Here is a 24,718-nt window from a genome sequence, read left to right as displayed (position 1 = left end):
AATGCAGTTAATTTATTCACATCGATTTTAACCGGTTATTTTTATGCAGCAGAAACAGTCCCTTTATCTTTGTAGATTGGGTTATGAAAACAACCTATAAAAATAAATAATAGATCAAGAATCATGTTTTAATGATTTTTATTTAATAATAAACTTATCTAATTGGATAGAGCAGATTTTTATTTAAAGCCCTGATGTTTTTAATTATCAAAATATTGTCATTATAGTTTTTTTTTTTTTAATATCAATTTTCTAAATCTACCAGTACAACACATACAATGAGATACGAGTTTGTAAACATAATCATTGAAAGTCAGCTAATCAGCAGTGTTTCATTAACGAGAAGCCAAGTTAATGAGTATGTAGATGCTCAGCAGGTGAGATGATTATCATTCTATGACGGGTCAAGGAGCATCAAGTATGAAAATCACTATTCAAATGAAGACTTCTTTATGAGGATACAAACTGCCTGGCGAGAATATCTAGTTCATTCTCCTACAGAAAAAAAAGAAATTAAAAATTGTAATTATAAATTAGTTCAATTTATACATATACATGATGGGAGGGGGGGATGTTCTAAGTTATAGGAGTTTTTAGTTTAGTTTTACCTTAATACCTGAAGTATTGTCATCATCAAACTTAAAACATGTTAGTACTGTATTTTTATTTTTTGCACAACATTTGCACATTACAATTTGTAAATTTACATTAATAAGTATAGTGGTGTAGCAACTCGCAATGTAATTAATAATGGGATTTTGTCATTAAACAAAAATTTTTCTCCAAAACATTTGTGTAACTTAGTGGAGTTGTGGCTTGGTGGTTATGATGCTTGGCTACCACTCCAAGGGTCCTGGGTTCAAGTCCCATCACATGTCAGGTTTTTTTCTAAGGACAAAATTACAACTCCACTCCCAAAGACTTGTAATAAGACTTTGTTTATGTAGAGCATCTTGTGTATATGTTTGTCTTGTGTCCCTAATGATCAGCAATTGCTGGATGGATCACCCTCTTTAAATATGGTTAAAAAAAAAAAAAAAAAAAATTTAATATTGAAAAATGAATGAATTAATTTGAATAGTAAGGTAGGCCTGATTAATAGCTTTAGTTATGGTTTCTTATGGTTCAAATATTAACACTTGTTTGCAATAGGTGTGTGTCAAAGGAAATGTTTTGTTAATCATCCTCATAAACTGGTGGATATTTGGATTTGGTCCCCTCCAGATCCATGGTAGCCAGAATGCAGTGCCTACCATAGTCAGCACACTATAGTAACTAACAGTCTACACATTTAAATGAGTAACCTGAATATTCAGATAGATAGAGTAGAACCCCTATTTATTAAAGGGACACCTTTAGGACCCAACAAAGTGTCCTCTAAAATCTCATTGGTTATTATATTGTCACTCATTTATTTAAGAAAAAACTGTCCCCTTAATAGAGGTTTCCTCTGAATATTGGTATCCAAAAATGAGGGATTCTGGATCATAGTACTGAAGTTATGTTATATATGTCACTGTAAGATTAAAACTAGAAGCAATTAAAAATATTATAAAGACATATGCAATGACTAATCTGATTTCCATGCTCATTTGCCCGCTTCAAACAACAAATCAATCAATTCAAATCACCTGACAAGTGAATTAATAAACATCCGTATACCTACCTAGTCTAAAAAACAATTGTATTGATTTGAGCCTGATTATGGTTATAAATAGGATTTTATGCTCAGCATGTTAAAATTAAATTTTAAAATGGCCGCACTCGTCCTCTAGTAAGTGGAATTTAATTATGGCTTGAGTAAACTTGAGCCTTGAAATATGTACTTGTGATTGGTATGAAGAGTGTAAAATGTATGGAGTAATACCAACCAAGTCTCACATACATAACACATATTGAACAATGTTTTGCACTAAAAAATATGCATTGCGAGCTCTTTAAAAAACATAGTTGGTGTTCCCCATCCACAGCCTTTAAGAGAGAGGGAGCATGATGGGGTGTTTTGGGCTGGGACCCGAAGTGAGTAGTACACATAAAGAAAACTGTTTTATTTCCCAAGGCAGTGAGCAATAAAAAAGAATGTTTATTTTTTTAACGAGACAAATGTGGAACATATTGTATACTTTAACTCAAACTTCAAATCAAAACTACTGTACCTATAACCAAGATGGTTAAGTACACATATTTTTCATTGTGAATCCCTATCTCAGAATAAGCATAATTTATATATAGAAATATAGGATCAACATTAGCAATTCTAATCGAAGTCGGCCACAATTGATAATAGACATTAGCATTTCTAATCTTATTTTCTACCATTATGGGACTCCTTAACAGGTGGACTTGTTACTAGAAATAAAATACTGCATGTTGCTATCATAATAAGATTTTCTGTCCATGATTTTAGAGAAATGCAACCACAAAAAACGGGTAAAAAGACACAATAATAGGCCATTCACCTAATGATTTACTTAATGATTTCAAGGAATAACAATGAATAGGCTTAATAGCAATGAATTTGTTGTACGTTATTGTCAGAATTCCATATTATCTATTTTATATTTAAATTTGATGTATGAATCAATCAATGCAACAGAGATCAAATTGATATTCCTTAAAATAGTACAATATTAAAAAGATGCACATATTCTTAGATTTTTTGAATATCTTAATAAATTCTGTTAAGATGAAGTAGATACAATGTCAGAATGATATGGATTGAATTTTATTAATGTTAGCTCAATAGCTTTGAGAGATACTTTAAATTATCAAAATAACCTAATACCCAAATAAATACATACAACGTAAATATATATTCGCGATTGTTGACAGTTATTCAAAAGAAAAACATCTAGAATGTTTACTCGATGGTATATAAAGTTGGTTCATACTTTCGGTACTGATTTTAACCACCTGTTGTAACTCTGTTTACTAATTAAATTGAGTTATATAATTAGTTATTGACAATTAAAACGAATTTATTTACTTCATTCGTGGCTAAAAACGATTATTTTTCGGTGATGTTTTGGACCCTACAGTAAACTGATAGTATTTTAATTAGCTATTGTTCCTCAGCATGTTTATAACTTATTATTATGGAGCTGAATTAAAAAAGTAGTTTCAATTTGATGAAGTCATCATGCTAAAAGATTTGAATATAGGTGGCTTCCACAACTTCACATACAGTATAATTTTTATACTATTATTAGCGCAATTTATCACTTTCGTTAGGTTTCGTGTGTTGATATTTTCGTTAAAACTTAAATTCTAGCCTAGGCCTCATCAGATTATTTGTAATACAAAATTTGTCTTGTAATTGTATAACTTCGAAATTGCATTTTTTATATTTTTGAATTTTAAATGTTCTGTCGCAATTTAGCTCTTACTGCTATGGGCAATTTTATGAATCCATAAAAAAAAGAAGTAATTTTGTGAATAAAACAACCAGAAATAACTACAAATAAAGGTTAGATGATGACCATATTATAAAATGAAATGTCACAGAAAAAAATTGAAGGAAACAAAAAAGAAAAACTTGGTTGGTTAAAGAGTTTCCTCATTGATTTCGAAAAACCAATACTACTGAAAAAAGAAAAGATTCTGAAAATCACAATGGTTATCTGCCAAGTGCGGATTAACCAATTAATATCTAGTTAATATTCATTAAAAAATAATCCCATTACATGATATGATCATGCAGAATAATATTATCAATATAAAAAATGATTAATTTCATTGCAACAATCATTCAAAAGTATAACTTTCTTAGAAATGTAAATTAATAAAATGCAATGCAATTAATTTAGAAAACTGTAGATTCACTTAGACACTGGTTTGAGAACTGTGTCACTCATAAATATAAATGTCAAATGTATTTTCCATTAATTGCATAAAAATTTCAAATATATTACTGAATGTTTGAATTTTATTATCTCATAATATAATCCACCTTTATAAGACAAATTGTGTTATGTTATTTTGTTCTATGTTGTGTTACTGTGTTCTATGTTATGTTTTTTTGTTCTATGTTATGTTATTTTGTTCTATGTTGTGTTACTGTGTTCTATGTTATGTTTTTTTGTTCTATGTTATGTTACTGTGTTCTATGTTGCGTTACTGTGTTCTATGTTATGTTATTTTGTGGTATGTTATGTTATTTTATTTTATGTTTATTTATATTTTGGATTTATAATGTTCCTCTTCCCCATTCAAGAATTTGGCTAAAAATTATTAATTAGAAATTTACAAAAATCGTATCAATTCGTAATGAAAACAATGTTGTCAATTTCCTGTTACGACACTCACACGATGGAGTTTTATACAACATTGTTATGATAACTTTATGAAAGAATTACAAATTATTGTGTTGAGATGTCAGGATCTCCTGACATACTACGAAATGTTGATTGTACTATGTAGTCATTGTTAAGAAGCTTGTAAGATGTCAATGTTTTGATTTGATTTTTGTTGCTTTTTTGAGGGCCTTGTATGCAACTTTATCATTTTAGTACACAAGGGGCCTGTGTAGATTTGGGGGTCATGAATTGTGCTGCTCAGTAGATCTTTTATACTTTTAGAGGAGTTGGAATCAATTTGCAATGCTGAATGTAGCTGCTGGGCCTGAATAATAGTATAGCTCAAAATGTTGTTTTTTTTCATGCCATTTCAATAGTGAATATTGCATTAATAAACGTACACCACTGAGTGTTGTTTCGCTAGTTCAGTAACATCAAAACAAATACATTCACAATTCTGGATAAAGAGTGATTTGGGAGTACTAAATGAAATCAAGGGGCCGACATGAATGGAAATACAATGTTAGGCTTTTGAGAATAATAGCCGCGCATCAGATGTTATTGAACTGAACTGAAATGTCTCTAATCATTTTTGACCATTTTTATTCATTATTTTAGATATACAAAATTAAATTAAAAATACAAGTCTCTATCATATTATATCATACATAACAGACTGCAAACATTGAATGACGTAGGATAACATTCCATATTTGGTTAATTGGTGAAACAGATGTCATTTTGGTTTCAAAAGTATGTAAGAATAATATGTATGAATACCTTTAAGATCTAAATGAAATATAAATTACAGTGACATAGGGTTGTTCACTGAAAAGCTGCATGTCTTTTGCAAAACATATTACCCTCAGCTCATAAGTATCGCTTTCATTTCCTCCCAGCCTACAGGGTTCAATTAAACGGTCAAATGTCTTTCTGCCTAATAAAGTAGAATCAATCAATGTATATAATGTGAAATGGCTTCACCATAAAGCCTCATTTTCAAATTCCGGAATTAAATGCCACTCTCTCCACATCTAATTCTACAAAGTTAAAATAATAATTAATCAATAATTGGCAATTGCACTGAAAGAATAATTATTAAATAGACCAAGAATGAAGTCAAACTAGAGGGGGTTGTTTACTCAATTACTTTGAGTATTACTACTTCCTATTAATTTAACTAGCTATTTAGTGCATAGCGATTTTTATTAGGAAACCTATAAACACTGCCTTATCCTACTTAGATATTAAAGCCACAGCCAAATAGATTATGTGTAACTCAAGCCATATTGAGATGCTAGGGTTGTCATCAAAATACACATTACAGATCACTATTAATTTGAAGCTGTATCTTATGCACACTTTAATCACAATAACCTTTAAAAACCTCCTCAGTATCGAAGGCACGTATATGAGCAATAATAAGTATCATAATCAAATTTTGTGAGGGGAAAAGAAAAAGTCAACTTTATAATGCTATAGAAGGAATAATATAAAATGTTTAAATATGTTGGATTATTGATTATTCAAAACACAATAGTACAATAGATATTGAACATACACATTATATGCTTCACCATAGCATTCACAAATCTAATAATCCTCTAGTAATAGACTATGTTTATACAACACCCTAAAGTTGAACAGTTTTTAGCGTGTTGTAAGGGCAGAAGTCAACCACGAACTGTTTTGATGATAATTCAATGATTATCTGACGGCGAATTATTATAATATCAGCCTAGATTGACAGTCAAATGGAATTGTAAATACCGGCCTATAGGTTGACAGCCAAAATAAAGTTTTGATTTGACTGATTTGACAGTGAATTATTATAATACCGGCCTAGGTTGACAGCAAGAACAAAGTCATTATTTATTTTAAAAGATTTTACAAATTAGAATCTACATGCATCTCAATTATACTGTATTATCAGCAAATGTTTTCATAGTCTCTTCTCCCAGATGTGCCTTGGGGTTTGTAATTAGAGCATGACCCGGCCAAGTTTACAAAATTCCAAAACTGTCAGCCTCTAGAACTACAGCTTCCGCTTGATATAGCTTCTGAACGAGTAGTCCTCTGGGAATATAGCTGGCTCAGGACGAAAAACAATTAATGCCAAATGAACAATAACTGAACTAGACTCATGAAACTGGGAATTGAAACTATGTTAATGTTGCAGTGGTTAGGCAATTACCTCTGCAATTCAACATAAAGGAAAAAATATATATTTTGTGGTATCTCAGTCAGAGAGGGAACAGCAAAATGCAACTGAACATGTCCTCAAATTTGGCAGTTGATGTGTTAGTTGACTTGCGCATGCACAAATTGTAATAGTGAAGTAGTTTTCACAACTGTGTCCTTTAGCTAGCGAGATCATACTAATTGATCATGACCAATATTAAATGGGACAGATACTGTAAACCTTATGATGTAAAGCTGGGTCTAGAATAGACTTGATAATTATAACATAAAAACAAATCATGCACTAAAATAGCACTTTTAAACTACAAATAACAATGTTAGTGCTTTTATTTGCACAGTAACAAAGGTAAGAATGTGGATGAATAGATCACAATAAGTTGAATGTTTCTTTAATATCTATGAGAGCTCACAAAAATAAGCTCTCATAGATATATTAAAGAAACATTAATAGAATGCATAGATAACTATAAATCCAATGTAAACACACAGTATAGTGACATGACATGTATGTAATCATATAACTGAAGGTGAGACTCTGAGAATAAAACAAGATCGTACTATAGCAGGTGTTTTGGAACAGCAATTTTAATCATACTTCTGGCCATTTTGGACACATTTTCCATTAGAAAGCAATATTAATATGCATCTTCCAAATAATTTGACAGTAACATTATTATTTCATTTAATCTATTAGTGTCATTTTGTTTCATTATTCATAAAACATAATGTTTACACTTTCCTCATGATTTGCAAACGAAAATACTAAATTACTAAGCAGTGTCTCCCACTGTTTTGTCCATGAGAAAAACATAATATTGAGTTTGAGCTCCATAGAAAATTCTCATTATTAAGAAAATCAAGCGGACAAGACGAAAAATTGTAAAAAACAATACCTTATTGACAAGATCCTGCACAAATGGGTGACTTGCGTGCGAGTCCTTTAACTGTGTAATATATCGATTGCTTACCTATAAAAATAAAATACATATATTCAAGGTAACCTTTAGATTCTGACAATCAAAACCAGGCAAACATTCTATAATAACGTTACTGATTTGTATTTAAAAACAAATTTAAATTGAATATTAACAAAACAAAAGTAATTATTTTTGGATTTAATAAGAAACTAGAACAGTTCGAGATGTGTAACATCAAACTTTGAAACTGAAATTTGAGTGAAAATCTGGCTCAAATAACAGAGATGCACTTCGGTGAATGTACTAAGGATTGTGAGTAGAATTTGATTTGTACAACAATTATATCTTTTACGATTTCTAAAAATCGCATTTTTTAAATCACACAAATGCTCTAAATTGATCAAAATTTAATTTTGAGCTTTTTCAATTTTTAACGTGCGCATGACCTGAACCTTCAATGTTCACAGTTTTGCTGATGATACATGAAGATGACCCTTGACATGAAGCATACGTGTGTCCAAGTTTCATTTGAAAAAGTCTGAAAAGAATTTCAGAAAATAGCGCATAGTTACACTACACAACCATATTTTCATTAAACCAAAGTCGGTTGCAGAACTACATGCATCTGCTGTCCAAGTTACAACATAACTGCTATTGCTGTTTTCGAGATCTACGTGACACAAAAATTGAGAGAGTGATAGCCTAACTAGATTCACCGTCACTTTGACAAGTTCGGGTTATCTACAGAAAGGCAACATGCACATATGTTAAACTATACGAACATCGATAATTATTATGCCATCCTATGACATGAATTAAATATGTAGCACAGATGAAATTACGAGACCCCATCTTTTAAATCCAATTATTAACACGATGACGTCATCAAATTGACTTATATATAAAGATAACTACTTTAGAAGATAATTACCTAAATAATTACAGAAGAATTTTTGGCACGTTTAAACGCGATGAGCCTTTACTTAAGAGATGGAAATCCGACTTTTTGAATTCAACTGGCCATATGATGACATCATGACTTCAGATAGACAAAATTTGTATATGAATTCATATCTACAATTCAACAACTTCCATAATAAATCTTAATCACGTGGGTCATTTTTCATTCCAATGAGATATAACAGATTAAAATATACTGTATAGATGAAATTAAGTAAATCATGTTATTCTAATTTTTTTATATGATGACATAATAAACATTATTTTTAACTCATGCGAAAGAAAAATGATTTAGCAAGAACGTATTACAATCTAGGAGAAAATAGGGAGCGCAATGCGCTCTATTAAATGTGATTAACTAGTACAAAAGAAAACAAAATTCTATTTTTTAAATTCGAGTGGCCATATGGTGATGTCAGAACATCCAGTAGGTACAAATTTTACATGAATCTACAACTCATCAGCTTCCATAATACATTAAAAAAATAGGAGTAACCAGCCATCCTGAGGAACTATAACTGACTAAACTGAACTAGGTACATTTTTTCACAAATTTTCATTCAATTACCCATTTTTTAGCACACGATTATTAAAGTGTAACGTGCACTTGCGTCGTTATTTTGCAATTAAAGTTCATCAAAATGAATGCAATCTATTACAAAAGCAAAAATCAATTGCAAAAACAGCCTTTCTATGCTGCTTACAATCTGTGTGCGCAAATATGCGCGGGTAACATAAAAAAGGTAACAAATGTTCAAAATGCTCAAAATGACCTGAAACGTGCAGAAAATTGATTAGAAATTGATTTTTTACAATATAAAATTTTAATTGTGCATGCATGCATAATTTCTTGTGCAATAAGCCATTTTTATTCCATACAAAGTTGACCCCTTATATAAATGAGGCATGGCATCACAAAATCGGCGTAGTGTCGGAAATAATCATTTTTTAGATTTTTATATATTCGTAATCTACATTTAATAAGCTTTAAAATGAGGCGTTGTTTATTAAAATTGGAGTTATTAATGAAAACATACAAGATACTTTCTAACTCAGGAAATCTTCATTTTGAGAAAATCAACAATGAAGTAGCGACACCGATTAGCTTGGCCTAGCCTAGCCCGCCGATCAACGCGACCAGACTCTCTGTCAAAACTCGCTATTTTTCTCTCAATAACGGCAAACTAGTCGAAAATATATCATTGTGTGGTACATAATATTATATTTTTTGTTATTTTAAAAAAATATATGGATAAAAATAACGATTAACTTCCTAAATATTCATTAAATGTTGAAACGTTCATTCGAGAAACTACGATGGAAGACATGCTGTTTCATCGTAAACAAAAGCGTCAGCCAATCAGAGAGCGTAATTAATCTCTATAGCCAATCACAGTCAAGGATTCACAAATTCTTGTTAGAAATTTCAGCAACCTAACACCTTAATAAAACCAATTTCCATTGGCTAGATTAAAAAAAATCCCTTAGGTTGTTAAAAATTATGGTAGCTGATATATTTTCGAACAGATAGGTACCAAACATGACGTCATTCGGGTAAGCGGTTTGTTTACAAAAGCGCCGTAAAGAAAGTTGATTTTGAACAAAAATACAATTTCATAATGATTTTCAATGGAAACGACTTAAATAATTGCAAAATACACATACTTGTGATATTTTTTTACGAACAAGAGTTTGATATGTTAAAGATAAGTGTTTTATAGTATCGTTTTTTATTGAAATTTTAAAATGGATAGGTTAGGCCGATTTTCATATTCTGAACTTCAAGGCTAAATATCTCAAAAGTTCGGGTTGCGACTCTGCGCCGCTTTTGTGATGCCAGGCCTCAAATTATGATTTTATGAAATTTCAATAAAAAAATAATCATAGAATTTCATGAAATGACACGTATTTTACGCTTTTTTTTTAGTCCGGCACTAACAAAAACCTTATTACGGCATCTTCAGATAAAGGTTTAATTTCTGGTAAAGTTACAAAATGCTATGCTTACAAGATTTTGAGATAGGCTGTGCACAAAAATTATGGAAAGAAAGAAGAATAAAGAAGATAACAAGGGTTATCTGCAACAAAAGTTGGTTATCCGCAACAAAACTTGCAGATAACCAATAATAATAATAATAAAGATTTCATACAATAACAATAGGTGATCATTTTATTCTAAATGATCACCTAATAAATAAAATTCTAGCAAGTACAGGGCCAAATTTTGCAAAACTTGGTTAACAACAAACATTTTGTTTAAGAGAGATACAAATACTAAATCAAAGGTGGGACCTAGCCCCATTAGTACAGAATGTAGTGTATTGAATATATTCATTTTACATTCATATATTTCATGATTAAGACATAAAATGCATACTAATACAAATAACATGTAATGTAAGAATGCATGTTGCAATTTGGTATCCTTACCTCAGGGGCTTTGCCAACATGCTGAGCCAACACTATCATATTGATTAAAGTCTCTGGGTTATTGCTATCCTGTGGTGATAATAAAATATTATTAATAGTATTTAAACATAACAAAAACAAGTAATCAGTTTAATGCTTTATAAACAGAATAAGCATCAGAACAACTTGAACTACATGGAGATGTATATGCTGATGTTTATGGATGAAATATAGATTCTAAATTGTGGCATAGAGATAGCTCACATTATACAAACATTGCATGCATAGAGGAAAAATATAATTCCTCGAATCTCAAATAGTATATTAAAAAGATATAAAAGGCAATATATGTTCATTTACAGATGAAAATGGTTAGCTTTAGATAGCTAAAATCTAAATATGGCTGTATCTGGCCATTCTGGTCACTATTGTATAAAATGGTACAAATATAAACATATCCCAAACACTTTAAGTTTGTCTTTTTGTGACCAGTAGTTGGAATACAAGATAGAGCCTGCAATGTTCATTAGATCAAATATAAATTGTTATATACATTACAATAAAATAAAAACTATGAACTTGGTTACTTCATGGTGCTTTATTACTACAAATTTGTTTCATATGACCAGCAAAGAGTAGGCCTAACACATCAGCTCTACCCATGGTATTGGTTGATCTTCGTTATATATACGATATTTATTTGCAGGCATCTAGGATTACTAATAAAGTGCAAGAAATGGTAGTTGCAGCCATTTTTGGACAAAAAAAAACAATTTGACACTAAACCCTGTCACTGAATGTTTATTGGGTAAAATTTGCTGACATCATCATCATCATCATCATTGAATTTTTAGAAATAAAATGCATTATATATTTCCCTTTAGGGCAATACAACGTTATAGATCTTTGGATCGGTAGTCATGTGATGCTATATCGACCAATTATGTTCTTGTAGTTATACACAGGTCTCACAGCTAGCCTGATAGCATTTTGGTATTGGAAACAAAATACTCATGTGCAAAGGTGCATAATTTATGTAGCATTTTTTCCCTAATGTCATATTGAGAGCTGTATCTAAAATGCAATTTGTTGTTTGTAATTTAAGCTAAAAAAGAAGCTTTTATTGAGGAGATTTGAAATATCAAAGTAAATGTCATACCTGTATTAATAATTATAAGACCTAAATAAATTACATTAATTTATATTATATTAATTAATTGAGATTTTAGTTTATTTTACATTTTTTTTACATTGGACATTTTAATCTAACAAAAAAAATGATTTTACCTTTTCTAAAGCATCTTGAAGTGCACCCTCAGCCTCATCAAACTTGCCTTGTTGTAGAAAGGCAGCTGCCTGGGCATTTAGTAGTAGTGGAGTTGCTGTGTTTTTGTCAGCAAGGTCTTGGAAAATGTAGTAAGCATCTTGTAACTTTTCTCCTCCCTGAAATATATCACAAACTTATATTATAAGTACAACACATGTCATTTCAAAGGGCAGTCAAAACCTCCTGTATGTAGTTTTTATTCATTTGTATACAATTATATGGAGGGAAATAAATATATTATTATTGTTATATAAAACAAGTAAACTGTTCTTTTTAGATCATTCTATGGATAGTTCCATCTCGGATATAATCCCACCCCCGACTTTACGTTCACCGTTGCATACAGACACTTTTATATATAAATATACAGTATAATAAATTTCGGACAATAGCTGAATTCAGATGACTTGAAATTGTTTAGATATTGATCAAGACATTAGTCATAGTAAAGTTGAATACAAACAAATGTTTATTATTTTGGTTTCACTGCAAATTGTTATTGATACTGCATGCTGGCTTTGAGTAAGACCAAGATATGGCATAGGTCTTTCAACCTACAGTTAAAGTTGCTCCTCTCCATTTAAATGCTTATGTAAAGTCTCAATCCTATCCACAATCAATCCACTGGAATATAACTTTAGTAGGCAGTAGGATGTTGGACCGTAGGGAAATTATTCAAATAACACTTCACAGAACAATCTTCATTTTCACGTTAATCTTCAATAATCCCACCACCCATACATTTCAATACAAGGTGGGTGGGGGATTATTCCTGAGGAATTACAGTAGTCTCTGTGGCCTAATAATAATGTAATATTATTATGTTTACTGTTACAGTATACAAATTATTTCAATTGGTTACTACAGAAAGTCACAATTTAGCCATCATCCCAGAGTCTAAAAGTGGTCCATAATTGGGATCCTAGTCTATTTAATTTAATGGAATCATTTGAAACTATATAGTAGCTTTTAGAGTTTTATTTTTGGCAAAGTTCAGTCTTTTAGCCTTGACATTATCATGACAAACACAAACAAATATTGCATACAAAAATAAAACATCATTGGCGGAGGTAGCAACAGTGTTACACTATTATTACCCTTTTGTAGGATACTGCCACTGCCATGTGTTTTTATGCAACAAAACTTGTAGTAGTAATTATAAAATGTAGGCCCAGCTAAAAAATGTTGGATGGAAAATAACATAACTGCAGTATTTAATCTCATTCATGTCCCAACATAAAAAGGTCTTTGCTCTGAAAGTGACCCTTCCCAAGGGTTTTTTGCACAAGCGCCACTAGTTTGGAACCAGCTTTAACTCCATATCCGTCAATGTAAATCTCTTAAGCAATTCAAGTCACTTCTAAAATCTCCAATTTTTCAATAATTCTTGTTGGTCTTTCTTTTTTTTTTTGTCTTGTGTGGGTTCGTCCCACTTTTATTATCACACTCTATTATAAATATTATATTTTTTAAGCATATTTTTTCCTCTCGTTTATGTTACAACGTTAATTCTTGTTGGTCTTTTAGCATTGTGAGACTTCAGTAAATAGCGCTTTATAAAAGTTTATTATTATTATTATTATGCTAGCCTATTTAAAGTTGCTCAAGCATGACACACCGATGAAGCTTTGTTTTGATATTGTACTTTATTAGTATCGACTGCAGCACAAAACAAATTTGTGTACAGTACTGTAGTACTAATATTAGTACTGTACTCATTAAAAAAAAATCTGTTTAGTTTTTATATAGAAGTTTGAATGTCAAAGTTGTTATGTGTATTTATTATCGATAGTACATTGTTCACATACTAGGGGTATGAGTCAATACATCATCAGTAAAGCATCCGATTGCTGTATCTCCACATATGTTCAGTATCATGGGCAAATTTCATAATACAGCATATTTTGTGTGTCACATGTGTTTACTGTACACAGGTTAGGTTAAGTGTTAGGTTAGGGTCATCAAACATGCCATACATGCTGCATCACAGAATTTGCCTATGATGCTGGACAAAATAAGATAATCGCCTGAGTAAAGATTAAATAAGATATCCATATATACATGTAACTTTACCTACCACTACTAACTTTACTTCATTATCACAATTAGCTATGAATGGACTCACCACTGCAAGATTGAACCAGGCTTGAGCTAGCTGTGTTAGTGTTGCATCATCATCAATTTCCTGCATACGCTTTACTTCTTTTCTAGAATTTAATACAGACAATTTTCAAGGTATTGATTATTATTTTCTGCGCTAAAGTGTCAATGGTTCAACCACTCTCCAAAGAATTAATTTGAAAACATTGAGGGATGTATTACACAAGAGAAAAATAACTTTTAAAATCAAAGAATTTTCAATACTGTAAAGCTTAAAATTTCCATACGCCTTTTTAAAATTTAATAATATATAATTATGGAAGAATTTGTTTTTATCTAAGGAAAAGGCATGCAAGCCAATGATGATGTTTCTTTTCTGTCATTTTTTTTACCCTTTCGTGGGGTAGTCCAGTAAAAGTATGGTTGAACCTAGAACAAATTGCAACAAAATTTGTTTTTGTTTTATCTGGTTGATATGGTCCAAATGAACGTCAGAGCTTACCAAAAGTTTACCAAAATCGGACATCGGGAAGTGGGTTAATTAGCATAAATTCAAAATGGCTGCCATTTGCTATTTTAAAGCCCCATATCTTCTTAACGGTTGGATTAAGTGCATTACGAGTAGATATAAATGTGATATTGAACATTCTAATTAGCATGGTTAAATTCCCATAAGACGTACCTATGACGTCATATGATAGTTGTGACGTCATATATTATGTTGTAACTGCTTAAACAAATGACATACTATGCGAACATTTAGAAACTGCAAGAAAACAAGTTTCCTAACATTCTCCTTGTTGAAATGAACATCATCTCCAAAGTTTACCAAAATCGGACATCAGGAAGCGGGTTAATTTACCATAAATTAAAAATGGCCTTTATTTACTATATCATGTTAAAGCTCTGTATCTCCTTAAAGGTTGGTTTTAGACCACCTAAGTGCATTGCAGGCAGATATAGTGACAGTAAACTTACTAATTAGCATAAATTTAAATTTACATATGATGTAACTTTGACGTCATAAGGTAGTTGTGTTGTCATATATTATGTTATAACTGCTTAAATGAGATTATCTTATGCTAAAAAATGTAGAAACTACAGGAAAACAATTTTCTAACATTTCCCTGTTGAAATGAACATATCCAAAGTTTACTAAAACCGGACTTCAAGAAGGGGGTTAATTACAATAAATTTAAAATGGCCGCTAAAAATCCAAAATTGAGATGACACATGAAATGATAAATGTCATACTGCAGCAGTAGTCAGCATTTCCATTCTGCATTCAAGGTTGCTATTTCATTGCCAGATACCCCCAGAAATTGCATCTGTTTGGTGCCGATCATTTATGAGCCAACAACTTTTTATGACATAAATAATGTTTATCTTTTGAATGTTGTTTCCAAAATTCAATGAGCATATAAAAAGGACATTTAATGTCCAACAAGGATGAAGAATCATAAGTTAAAGATTCTGCTTAACAACACATCAACATAATTCAAAAGGGGTTGTTAAGGTAATAAAGTAATTTTCAAACTTGCCATTACCAATTACAGTATTTTATTTTTTGACATCAAGCTGTATTCAATTTCCTTGACAGACAATGTCAGAAAAATGGAATAGAAACTTTGAATGCACATGATTATCTATTAAATCTATTACTTTGCTAGCATTAAAAAAGCTATTGTGTTTTCAGACAGAAGAAGCAAAAAATAGTGGAATAATCTGTAGTTAAAGAAAACATCTTAAGGAGCAAATTTGCAACATCTTTGTAACTCTGTGCACTTGCAAAGAAACAGAGGGATGAATTATATTTGAAGCAACAACTGTTCAGTCCAAAATTAACAAGGCATAAGAAAAGCCAGTGAAGTAGACTTGTATGTATGGTGCAAGTATTTTGACGGCTCCAACTATTACATTTTCTATGTATGTACTTTGGATGGGAAATTGTAATCCAACTCCATATTTGGGATGGAGTTGAATTATTAAACCCCAGACTCATTACAGACATTAGAATCTCTTTTCTTTAAATATATATGAGATTAACTGGAATGTTCCATTGCATGTTGTGAAGGGTGGCCGAGTATGATACCAATGATATTAAACTGGATGTGTTAAATGTTCTACTATTTTCCTGAGATTGAAAACATCTTTTCCCACAGATTGCTTACCTTAAGTGATGCTTACATTAAGTGAAATAAGGAGGCAAAGAGTGTTACTCGTATAGGCTGTGTTTATGTGTGAGTCATATTCGTTTGAAAGTGTTAAGTGTTGGGCTTGAAACAATGTGATAAGGTAATGAATTCCATGGGTTTATGATACGTAAATCAAAGAAAGAATCTCTACTTGTGTTTTTACTTGTGGTAAAAAATCAATTTTGGCCAAAGTTTGGAGCTTCACAACGTCTATGGTAACACTTGAATTGCGTTGTTCTTGATTATATATATTCTATGGCCCTTGTGTTAATGGATAAAAGGAAAAAAACTTTGGGGAATACATTTTTGTTATATTGATGTTTTTATTTCAGGACATGTTATTTGTAAAGTAATGGCATAAAATTTGAACTGAATTCAAATTGAATCAATTATCAAAACCAAAATGTCATTGATATAAAGAATGAAATGTTTGAACAAGAAAAACTGTACTTATGGCTATTTTTGATCAAACCCTACCCAAAATTGTTTAATAATCTAGAACTCAGTGTTTTGTTAACTTGTATTCGTACATATTCATAGCTATAAACATGTGCATAACGATGCTTAAATGAATCAGAGAAAAGGCCTATCATATATTATATGTATATATATGAGAATTTTAAATATATTAGTCTTATCTTAAAAATAATATTTACATGTTTTTGATACGGAAATGTTCATTATTTAAAGATCTATTGTCCCCCCTGAAAAAATATTTTTTTACATTTTTTTGTTGATTAGGCCATTTTAAAATCATATATATATATTTGACCAAAACTTGGATCGAAAAAAAAATTATTTACCTGAAAAAACTAACTAAACTAATTAAACTAATTAAAGCAAAATAATAGTCAAATTGACTGCCAGCCAATGGATTTTTGGTTGAATTTAACCATTTATTGTGTAATTTTAGTGAAAACATAATTTTTCTTTGTTTTTCTACGCAATTGATTAAAACTACAAAATAACATATTCAAAGTCTGATGTAATTAATCTTCATTTTCCATGTTTTTGGGGGACAATACATAACCTTATGTACTTATGTGACGTCATTAATTATCTAATTACAATCAACTTAGATTAAAAAAAAAGAGACATTGCTTTATACATTGATACCAAAAATGATGAGCAAGGAAAACTGCACTTACAGATATTTGTGTTCCATACCCCAAAATTGTCCAAAACTGTGGAACTGATTGGTATAATTAGAAATGCGATAAAATTCCACCTTAGGGATGAGAATATTTAATGTTAACATCAATTTTTGTGTTCACTGGATATAGGTAGGCATGCATAAAGATACCAAAAAATGTACGTAGTGTAGACCTCTCATATCCCATGTACTGTATTTTGTTGCTTGTAACCTGTTTTTCCCTTCACTACTTCAATGCTCAAACTTAATTTTCTTTTTCAAAAATATTTCAGTTTTGTTATATTTACCTAAAGTGTGATCAATTACCAAAGTATGAAGAAAATCTATTTTTTGGCATTTGGCCACTTTTTAATGAAATAGGTCGATATTTGTATTCAACTGCTCTTAAACATGGTAAGAATGTTTAATATCACATTTATATCTACTCGTAATGCACTTAAGTGGTTTAAATCCAACCGTTAAGGAGATGGGGCTTTAAAATAGCAATTGGCGGCCCTTTTTGAATTTATGCTAATTAACCCACTTTCCTGATGTCCGATTTTGGTCAACTTTGGATATGAATTCTGTTGCAATTTGTTCAAGGTTCATCCTATTTTTGACTAATCTTTATTGGACTAGGGGGTCACCCACATTTATTCATTCTGTTGTTATACAACGGTACATTATACAAATACATATACTATATAATAAAATGTTTGTAAAATATAAAAACAGTTCTTTTCAGTCAGTACAAACTTATGTAATTAAATTGAAATTGTACCTACTTTGAGACTAATTCTAAAAGCTTACCTGGCCAAGTCAACTCTATCAAGTTTCAGGTATGTTTGCACCATCAGAGAAATACTACAGACAATAAAGCAGAGGTACTCACTTAGAAAATGTAAAACTTTGTACTCAACTCAGTCAAATATAGTATATAAACATACATGCTAATTTAAGAATAATCTCTTGAATGCTACCAAAATGTACCGTACATTTGAACAAATTAAATAGCTTCTCAGTAATGTTATTACATATGCATGCACAACTGTACTGTTGCAAACCAATACGATTTTTGACACCAAAATCTGGTTTACATGACGAAAAAAACTTGTTCATAGAAGACGATTTAAGTATCAAATTAAAGCTCATTTAAAGCCTGATAACATACAAAAGAAACCACACAGCTACCTCTGACAGCCATCGAGTGATCGTGTTTTGAAAACAGGTGAGGTGTTTTCTCGGAAATCAGTTATCGCGCAATTTGGACTAATTTTAAAGTACTGTTTTCACTGGAAATACTTCGTCAATTTTAATAAATAACACATAGTGAACAATAAAAAACATTCTTTTAATATATTTGATTTTTATAAAAATACAATCAAAATTAATGTAGTAATTTTAACATCATAGCCATATCACTTTTTAGAATTTCGTAAATATTTCAAAACTGTCACAACACAGCGCACGTTCATTGGGATACCTATTTATAATAAAGTTGATCCAACTTTAGTATAGTCTACAGTATATTTACCATTCCAAGTCATCTGATGAATGCAAACAACGAAGAGCTGAATCGTAATTCTAAAAATAAAAACAATGTTTTAATGTGATGTGACTATAAGAACCACAGGAACCAGAAATCTTTTTTTTTTTTACAATACTTGGCACTAAGGTATGGAATGACGGCAATAAAAAATATAACTTTATATTTGCCTGTTTTACCTTCCAAATACATGCTTAACTCCAGAGTCACGTCATGTCAGTGCTGCCAATTCTAGAGCTGCTTTGATTATTGATGACAGTGGCTGTGTGAGTTAGTACACCAGGGTAACTCCCTACTCGACTCCAAAGATGTAGTAGGTTCTAGTGCACACAAGCATTTTGTGTACACTGGGCCTATGGTTTATAGTCCTAATACCCAAGAAGACTTGACCTACCACCAGAACCATGGATTGAGTAAGCCTAAAACACATGCCGATGTTATGGCTATGGATTAGTTAAACTGTAGACTACCAGTTTTGATTTTTAAATGTCGAAAGGAAGACAGGGAGAGGGTAATGCCTATGAAAAGGTAGACTTTACTTACTTTTTCATGATAATAAATGGATGCTGCCATTAGCAGAAAGGTGCTGTTACTGATATCAACATTGCTGCTCATTTGACCATCCAGATTACAAACTATTTTCTCTCTAAAAAAAAGAAAAACACCTCAACATGAAAAACTACATTCATTACATATTTTCTTTAACAGGTTCTCAGTCAGGGAATTGAAAGCTGTAAAGTGAAAGGCTACAATACAGGTTCTTTTGACAGATTAATTTCACAAGCGATTTTGTGCAGTTTCAATGCATTTTGTATGAATACCTTTTGCTTTTGCTTGCTAGATAGTCTGCAAGAGTTCGAACAGCAACAAGTTCTGGAGGTGATGAGGTGCTAACTTCATCAAGAACAACACCAAATTTGTGCTGAAATTTAAAAAAAAAAAGGAATAAAACATTTTAATAACCAACCAGTTCTAAATTCAGGTCAATATTTATAATGTAAATTTTTTATCATAACCAACAAATCTAAATTGTGTAGTTTTACTTACACCAGCTGTATATGCTCTGTACATGAAGACATCTCTTGCTACACGGGTATCTGAATTTGATGGCTATACAAAATAAAATTTAAAAAGTGCAATTAAAACTTTTGTGTCAAAGTCAATGTGACAATAACTAAAAGAAAAATGTCCACACACCCTTCAGGACTTTTATCTAGTAAATTTCAGCCAATCCATCAGGATCCAGTAAATTGAAGTCACCCCTTTTTAAAGTCACTACTCCTTCAGAGCTTTGCTCTTTCATAAATGCTACCCAAATCTAAGTTATGACAATGAAATCATCAGAAATTTCAACTTGTGGTTGTTCAAAAGCAGGAATCCCTATTCCAATCTGGGAAAAAATTATAAACAAGTGTACCTCAACTGATTTGTGTTATATAGGGTCTATATATCCACCAACAAAAAGTTCCAGCTCATCTGGCCTGGGGAAAGTTGCCATTTTTGGATTTTTAAAATGGCAACCATAAAATACATATTTTTGCTCATCTGTCAGTGTCAGCTTCTACATGGATGGATGTGATTTTCGTGGCAAAGTATATGTTTTGAAAATACAGAATTTGTACTCATCTCAACTTCTAAATTGTGTATGGATGTGATTTTACTGGCAAAGTACAGGTATAGGTTGTGAGGGTCAAGAAATCGAAAAACAGCATTTTCTAAATTCACTCAATGGTCGCCATTTCTTCATTTTCAAAATGACCGCCAAAAAATAAAAACATTTTTGTCTTTGGCGGCAATGTATATGTTTTGAGGGTCAAGGATTTCAATTAGAGCATTTTTGTGAAGTTCATTTAATGGCCACCATTTTGTTTTTTAAATTAAATTGATTTTAAAGTATGACACCAATAAGTCTTTTCAGAAAAACTTAAAACTGGATAATAATTAATTATAATATACTGTATATTATTTCCGACTACTGTAAAGAACAGTGACTTAGTTGAATCTGGTTGAATTCTTGCAGTATCCTGTATCCAGTTGTTGACTGTTTGTGATGGTAAGAATGTTTGGTGGATTGTCTTTAATTAAAATGGACTTTCGATTTTCAAGAAATTCACACATGTTATTTAAATGTATCAAATTATCACAAGCCCATACAAATAAAAACAAAATGTATAGTATTTTGAGAAAAAACGAAATTTTAAGATACCTTGGTAAATTAGCGAAAATTAATCACGCCATTGCAATATTCTATTTCAACGGCCGTCGGGAGCATCTATATTCACGACGTCACATATACACACCACAATTATATCGAGAGCGTATATATGCCGCCCGATAGTCCGTGAATGATCGACGGCCTGGAAAGTTGACACTAATACTAATTTATTCAATATATAATGTTGTTGAAATATAGTGCCCCAAAATGTACTTTGTTTGTTCTAAAACCCGAACTTAGAAGGCCTAGGCCTACCTCCCAAACCTTTACTAGACCTAGGCCCCCCAGCGCGCGGAGTCGATCCACCACCCACCCATATGCGAGGCTCCGTTTCATGTGCATCCAAAGCGATATCAACAACTTGCTGCTTATTGTCAAGCCAAAGTAAAATATGAATCAAATTCGTTTTCGAACTGCCTGATTCGTGACAAATAAATTATCATCTCATATTACTAATTTAATTCTGCTAAACTAAAAACTAAAGAAACTAACACATTTTAGCAGTATAAATTACGAACGATATACACAATACACGAACGGAAAAATATGGATACGCATCATTGCACACGGCGCTGTATCCCGGACAACGTTGCCAGGAAAAAACCGTTGATTTGGAGATTTTAAATTGTCATTTACTCGATGAATAACCGTTTATACGGTAATAATTTTATCTAAAAAAATTCTAAATACGTTTCTGCAAAAGCACAAGCATTTTTTAGAAAATACTCCATAGATTTCAAGAGTTATAGCCAAAAAACTGCAAATTGTCCATTGGAGGGATAGGAATATATTCGCAAAGTGACGTCACCCGCGAATTTTTTTTATTTTCAAATGGGGCTTTCCCCAATAGGGCGAATTTATATTTTGTAACAATATACATTCTAGCAACACCTAATAGCCCCTAAAACATCATTCTAAAATGAAAAAAATCGAAAATCCATTTCAGGTCCATTTTAAGATGAACAATGTATGTTTTCTGGTGGTGTAGGCCTAATTAGAAAGAAGTAAATATGATTGCAACTTCATCCTCCTTGTTTGTACCTCCTTGTAGGTCTACACCTCTTGAAAATAAATTACTGTACATAAAACATAATGCAAAACATAATGTTAGCATAATGTGCTTTACAATATTTCATATCATAAAACCTTACTGGGAGCTAATGAAATGAGAAGCCTCTCTTAGTCAGACATTAGATCGGCTTAGAAGTGTGCCGAATCGTCCCGTCACACCTGGGCCAAACCATCCCGCATTAAATTATTAACTATTGCCAGCATAGCAGCTTTGGAATATTAATAGTAAGAAACATAACCTAGTCTAGTGTTATCACTGCATTTGGTGTTAGGAAAAATGGTAAAAAGGGTGCTCAATCTTATGTTTGGGAGCCGCGAGAAACATGATCAAGAATACAGTTTTACACTTACTTGCTCGTTTCATGTGGAAAGGCGCACGGCATCACTACCGCTATACTATAACTGCAGCTGTGCTGATATGTGCTGCTTTCTTTTCTCGATATTGCCAATTCCCCAAGTGACTTAATTGTGATGTAGGAAAATGGCCAAGAATTTACAAAAGCAGCGTTCGGCAGTTGCAAAGAAATTGGCCTAAAAAAACACATTTGCCGTTCTAATACTGTATAGACTAATGGATAGAGAGGCATTAAAAGGAAAATAGCGTTTACCTGAGATACACAAAATGGCCGAACGCCTCATTTGAACAGAGGTCAGCATTTTAAGAGATCAAATTAAAAAACGTCCAGCCCAGTTAGAGTAGGTAGGCTTGCAATTGCATTTGGAAGATGGTGTGGTAGGTTAGGATTTCATGGCTTAGTTAGGCAGGGATGGATGCGTTTGGGCGATATGCAAACATGGGCGGATGAGCTGAGAATTCTTATCGTCTATCCGGGTTTGGGTTTACGGTCGAAATAAATCAGTGTGTGCATGGTAGCTGGGTCGACGATGACCTGCTCTTTAATTTTTATATTATATTGCACGCTCGAGCGCCGATGATCTGCTTCCCGTGGCGCTCTTTAATTGTTATTGTGTTTTGCATGCTCAATCGATCTTTGAAACGGCCGAAAATTACCGATCTCTGGGTTCGGAAGTTGCAAAGAAATTGGTCTAAAAACACCTTTTCGTACAAATTTTCCATTCTAATATAGACTACTGTAATGCAACGGCATTAATATCGGACTTGTGGTTTAAGAGGAGATAGAGGAACAAATTTTGGCTTAGTGCTATTATATTATTACTAGCAGTTAACCCGTGCTCCACACAGTCTTTTCTGCCTTCATATGTGTTTATACTTTGCATAATAAATGCGCACTCTGATACTGTAAACGTACTTATTAGTAACTTATTATTAAAATAAAAACAAATTTTATCACAAAATTCGGAACTACTGCCATTGATTTGTTATACACTATCCCTTCAATTTAAAATATAACGTAGGTAAAAAAATTATATAAGCAATACTAAATAGTATGATATGGAACTTTAGACTTTACTTTTGACTGTTCAGAGTTTTCGAAAATAAAAGACGCTAAAGAAAAATTGTGCTGTGTGAATTAGAACGCTGGAAATACATTACACAGTTCTCGTCAGCGCCCGCTCGCGATTTTATGCCCCGCACCCAAAAAGTTCATTTTTCATCTTTGTGTATTTGTTAAGAAAAAACATTGGTAAATATGGGAAAAGTACAAATTTTTTTATATTTTCATGAAAATCCGACTCACCTCCCGTCAATCGTGAACGCTCAAACCATTGTGTATGTGATCGCACGATTTCGCAACATAAAGTGTGTATAATAATCGTCATAATGAGTGTTTTCATTAGAAACACCTAGGCCTAGAAACGGCGATAATGTAGCCTATGTGTATCTAGTGCGCCCCATACAAATTAGCGCGACCAAAATAAAACACGACCGATATCAAACGTAACTAGCTAGACCTAGGTAGGCCTAATAATATGATATAAAAAGTGTATCTAGCGGCGCTCCATACAAAACACCAGATGTTGATTTTATCGCGACCGATTTCAAGCACAGACGATTTCAAGCGCGACCGATTTCATCTGACACCGGCTAGCTAGGGCCTAAGCTAGGCCTAGCTACTGCTAGCTAGATAGCCTGATAATAGGCTAGGGTAGGCCTCTCTAGGCTAGACTAGGGCATAGGCTAGGCCTAGGCCCTCTAGGCTAGAGAAATAGAGTAGGAAGTTGTGTGTAAAGACAATCGATAGTAGGCTAGCTAACCTTTAAATTCTGTGCTTCATTTATACAATGCTGATAATTTCCAAGATAAAATGCATTCTTAATTTCATACAACTCATCAATATCCTCTTGGTTTGCCATTTTAATAGAAAAACGATAATATAATCAAGATGCCCAGCTTTCCCTTCAGCAGCAGACGGCGGCGAAGAGATG

The 24,718-nt window shown here is 32.0% G+C and overlaps 2 protein-coding genes across 2 annotated transcripts in view; one reads left to right on the top strand and one right to left on the bottom strand.

The window, feature by feature from the left end:
* LOC144845548 (peroxisomal multifunctional enzyme type 2-like) overlaps positions 1-24,718 on the top strand; it is a 254,730-nt gene that overhangs the window by 127,734 nt on the left and 102,278 nt on the right. The window lies entirely within an intron of this gene.
* LOC144845558 (coatomer subunit epsilon-like) lies at positions 245-24,718 on the bottom strand. Its single transcript, XM_078702972.1, has 11 exons — positions 24,548-24,718; positions 20,131-20,193; positions 19,905-20,005; positions 19,627-19,729; positions 19,072-19,121; positions 18,348-18,401; positions 14,236-14,317; positions 12,071-12,226; positions 10,805-10,873; positions 7,391-7,465; positions 245-495 (listed from the first exon to the last, which is right to left on the bottom strand). Exons 1-11 carry the CDS (start codon positions 24,644-24,646, stop codon positions 451-453), a joined length of 897 nt encoding a protein of 298 aa, XP_078559098.1. The 5' UTR covers positions 24,647-24,718; the 3' UTR covers positions 245-450.

This window comes from Antedon bifida, chromosome 6 (genome assembly GCF_963402885.1).
Source record: "Antedon bifida chromosome 6, ecAntBifi1.1, whole genome shotgun sequence".
Taxonomy (NCBI): Eukaryota; Metazoa; Echinodermata; class Crinoidea; order Comatulida; family Antedonidae; genus Antedon; species Antedon bifida.
Note: the sequence above shows the minus strand (reverse complement) of the source record. Positions and strands in the feature narration are given on the sequence as shown.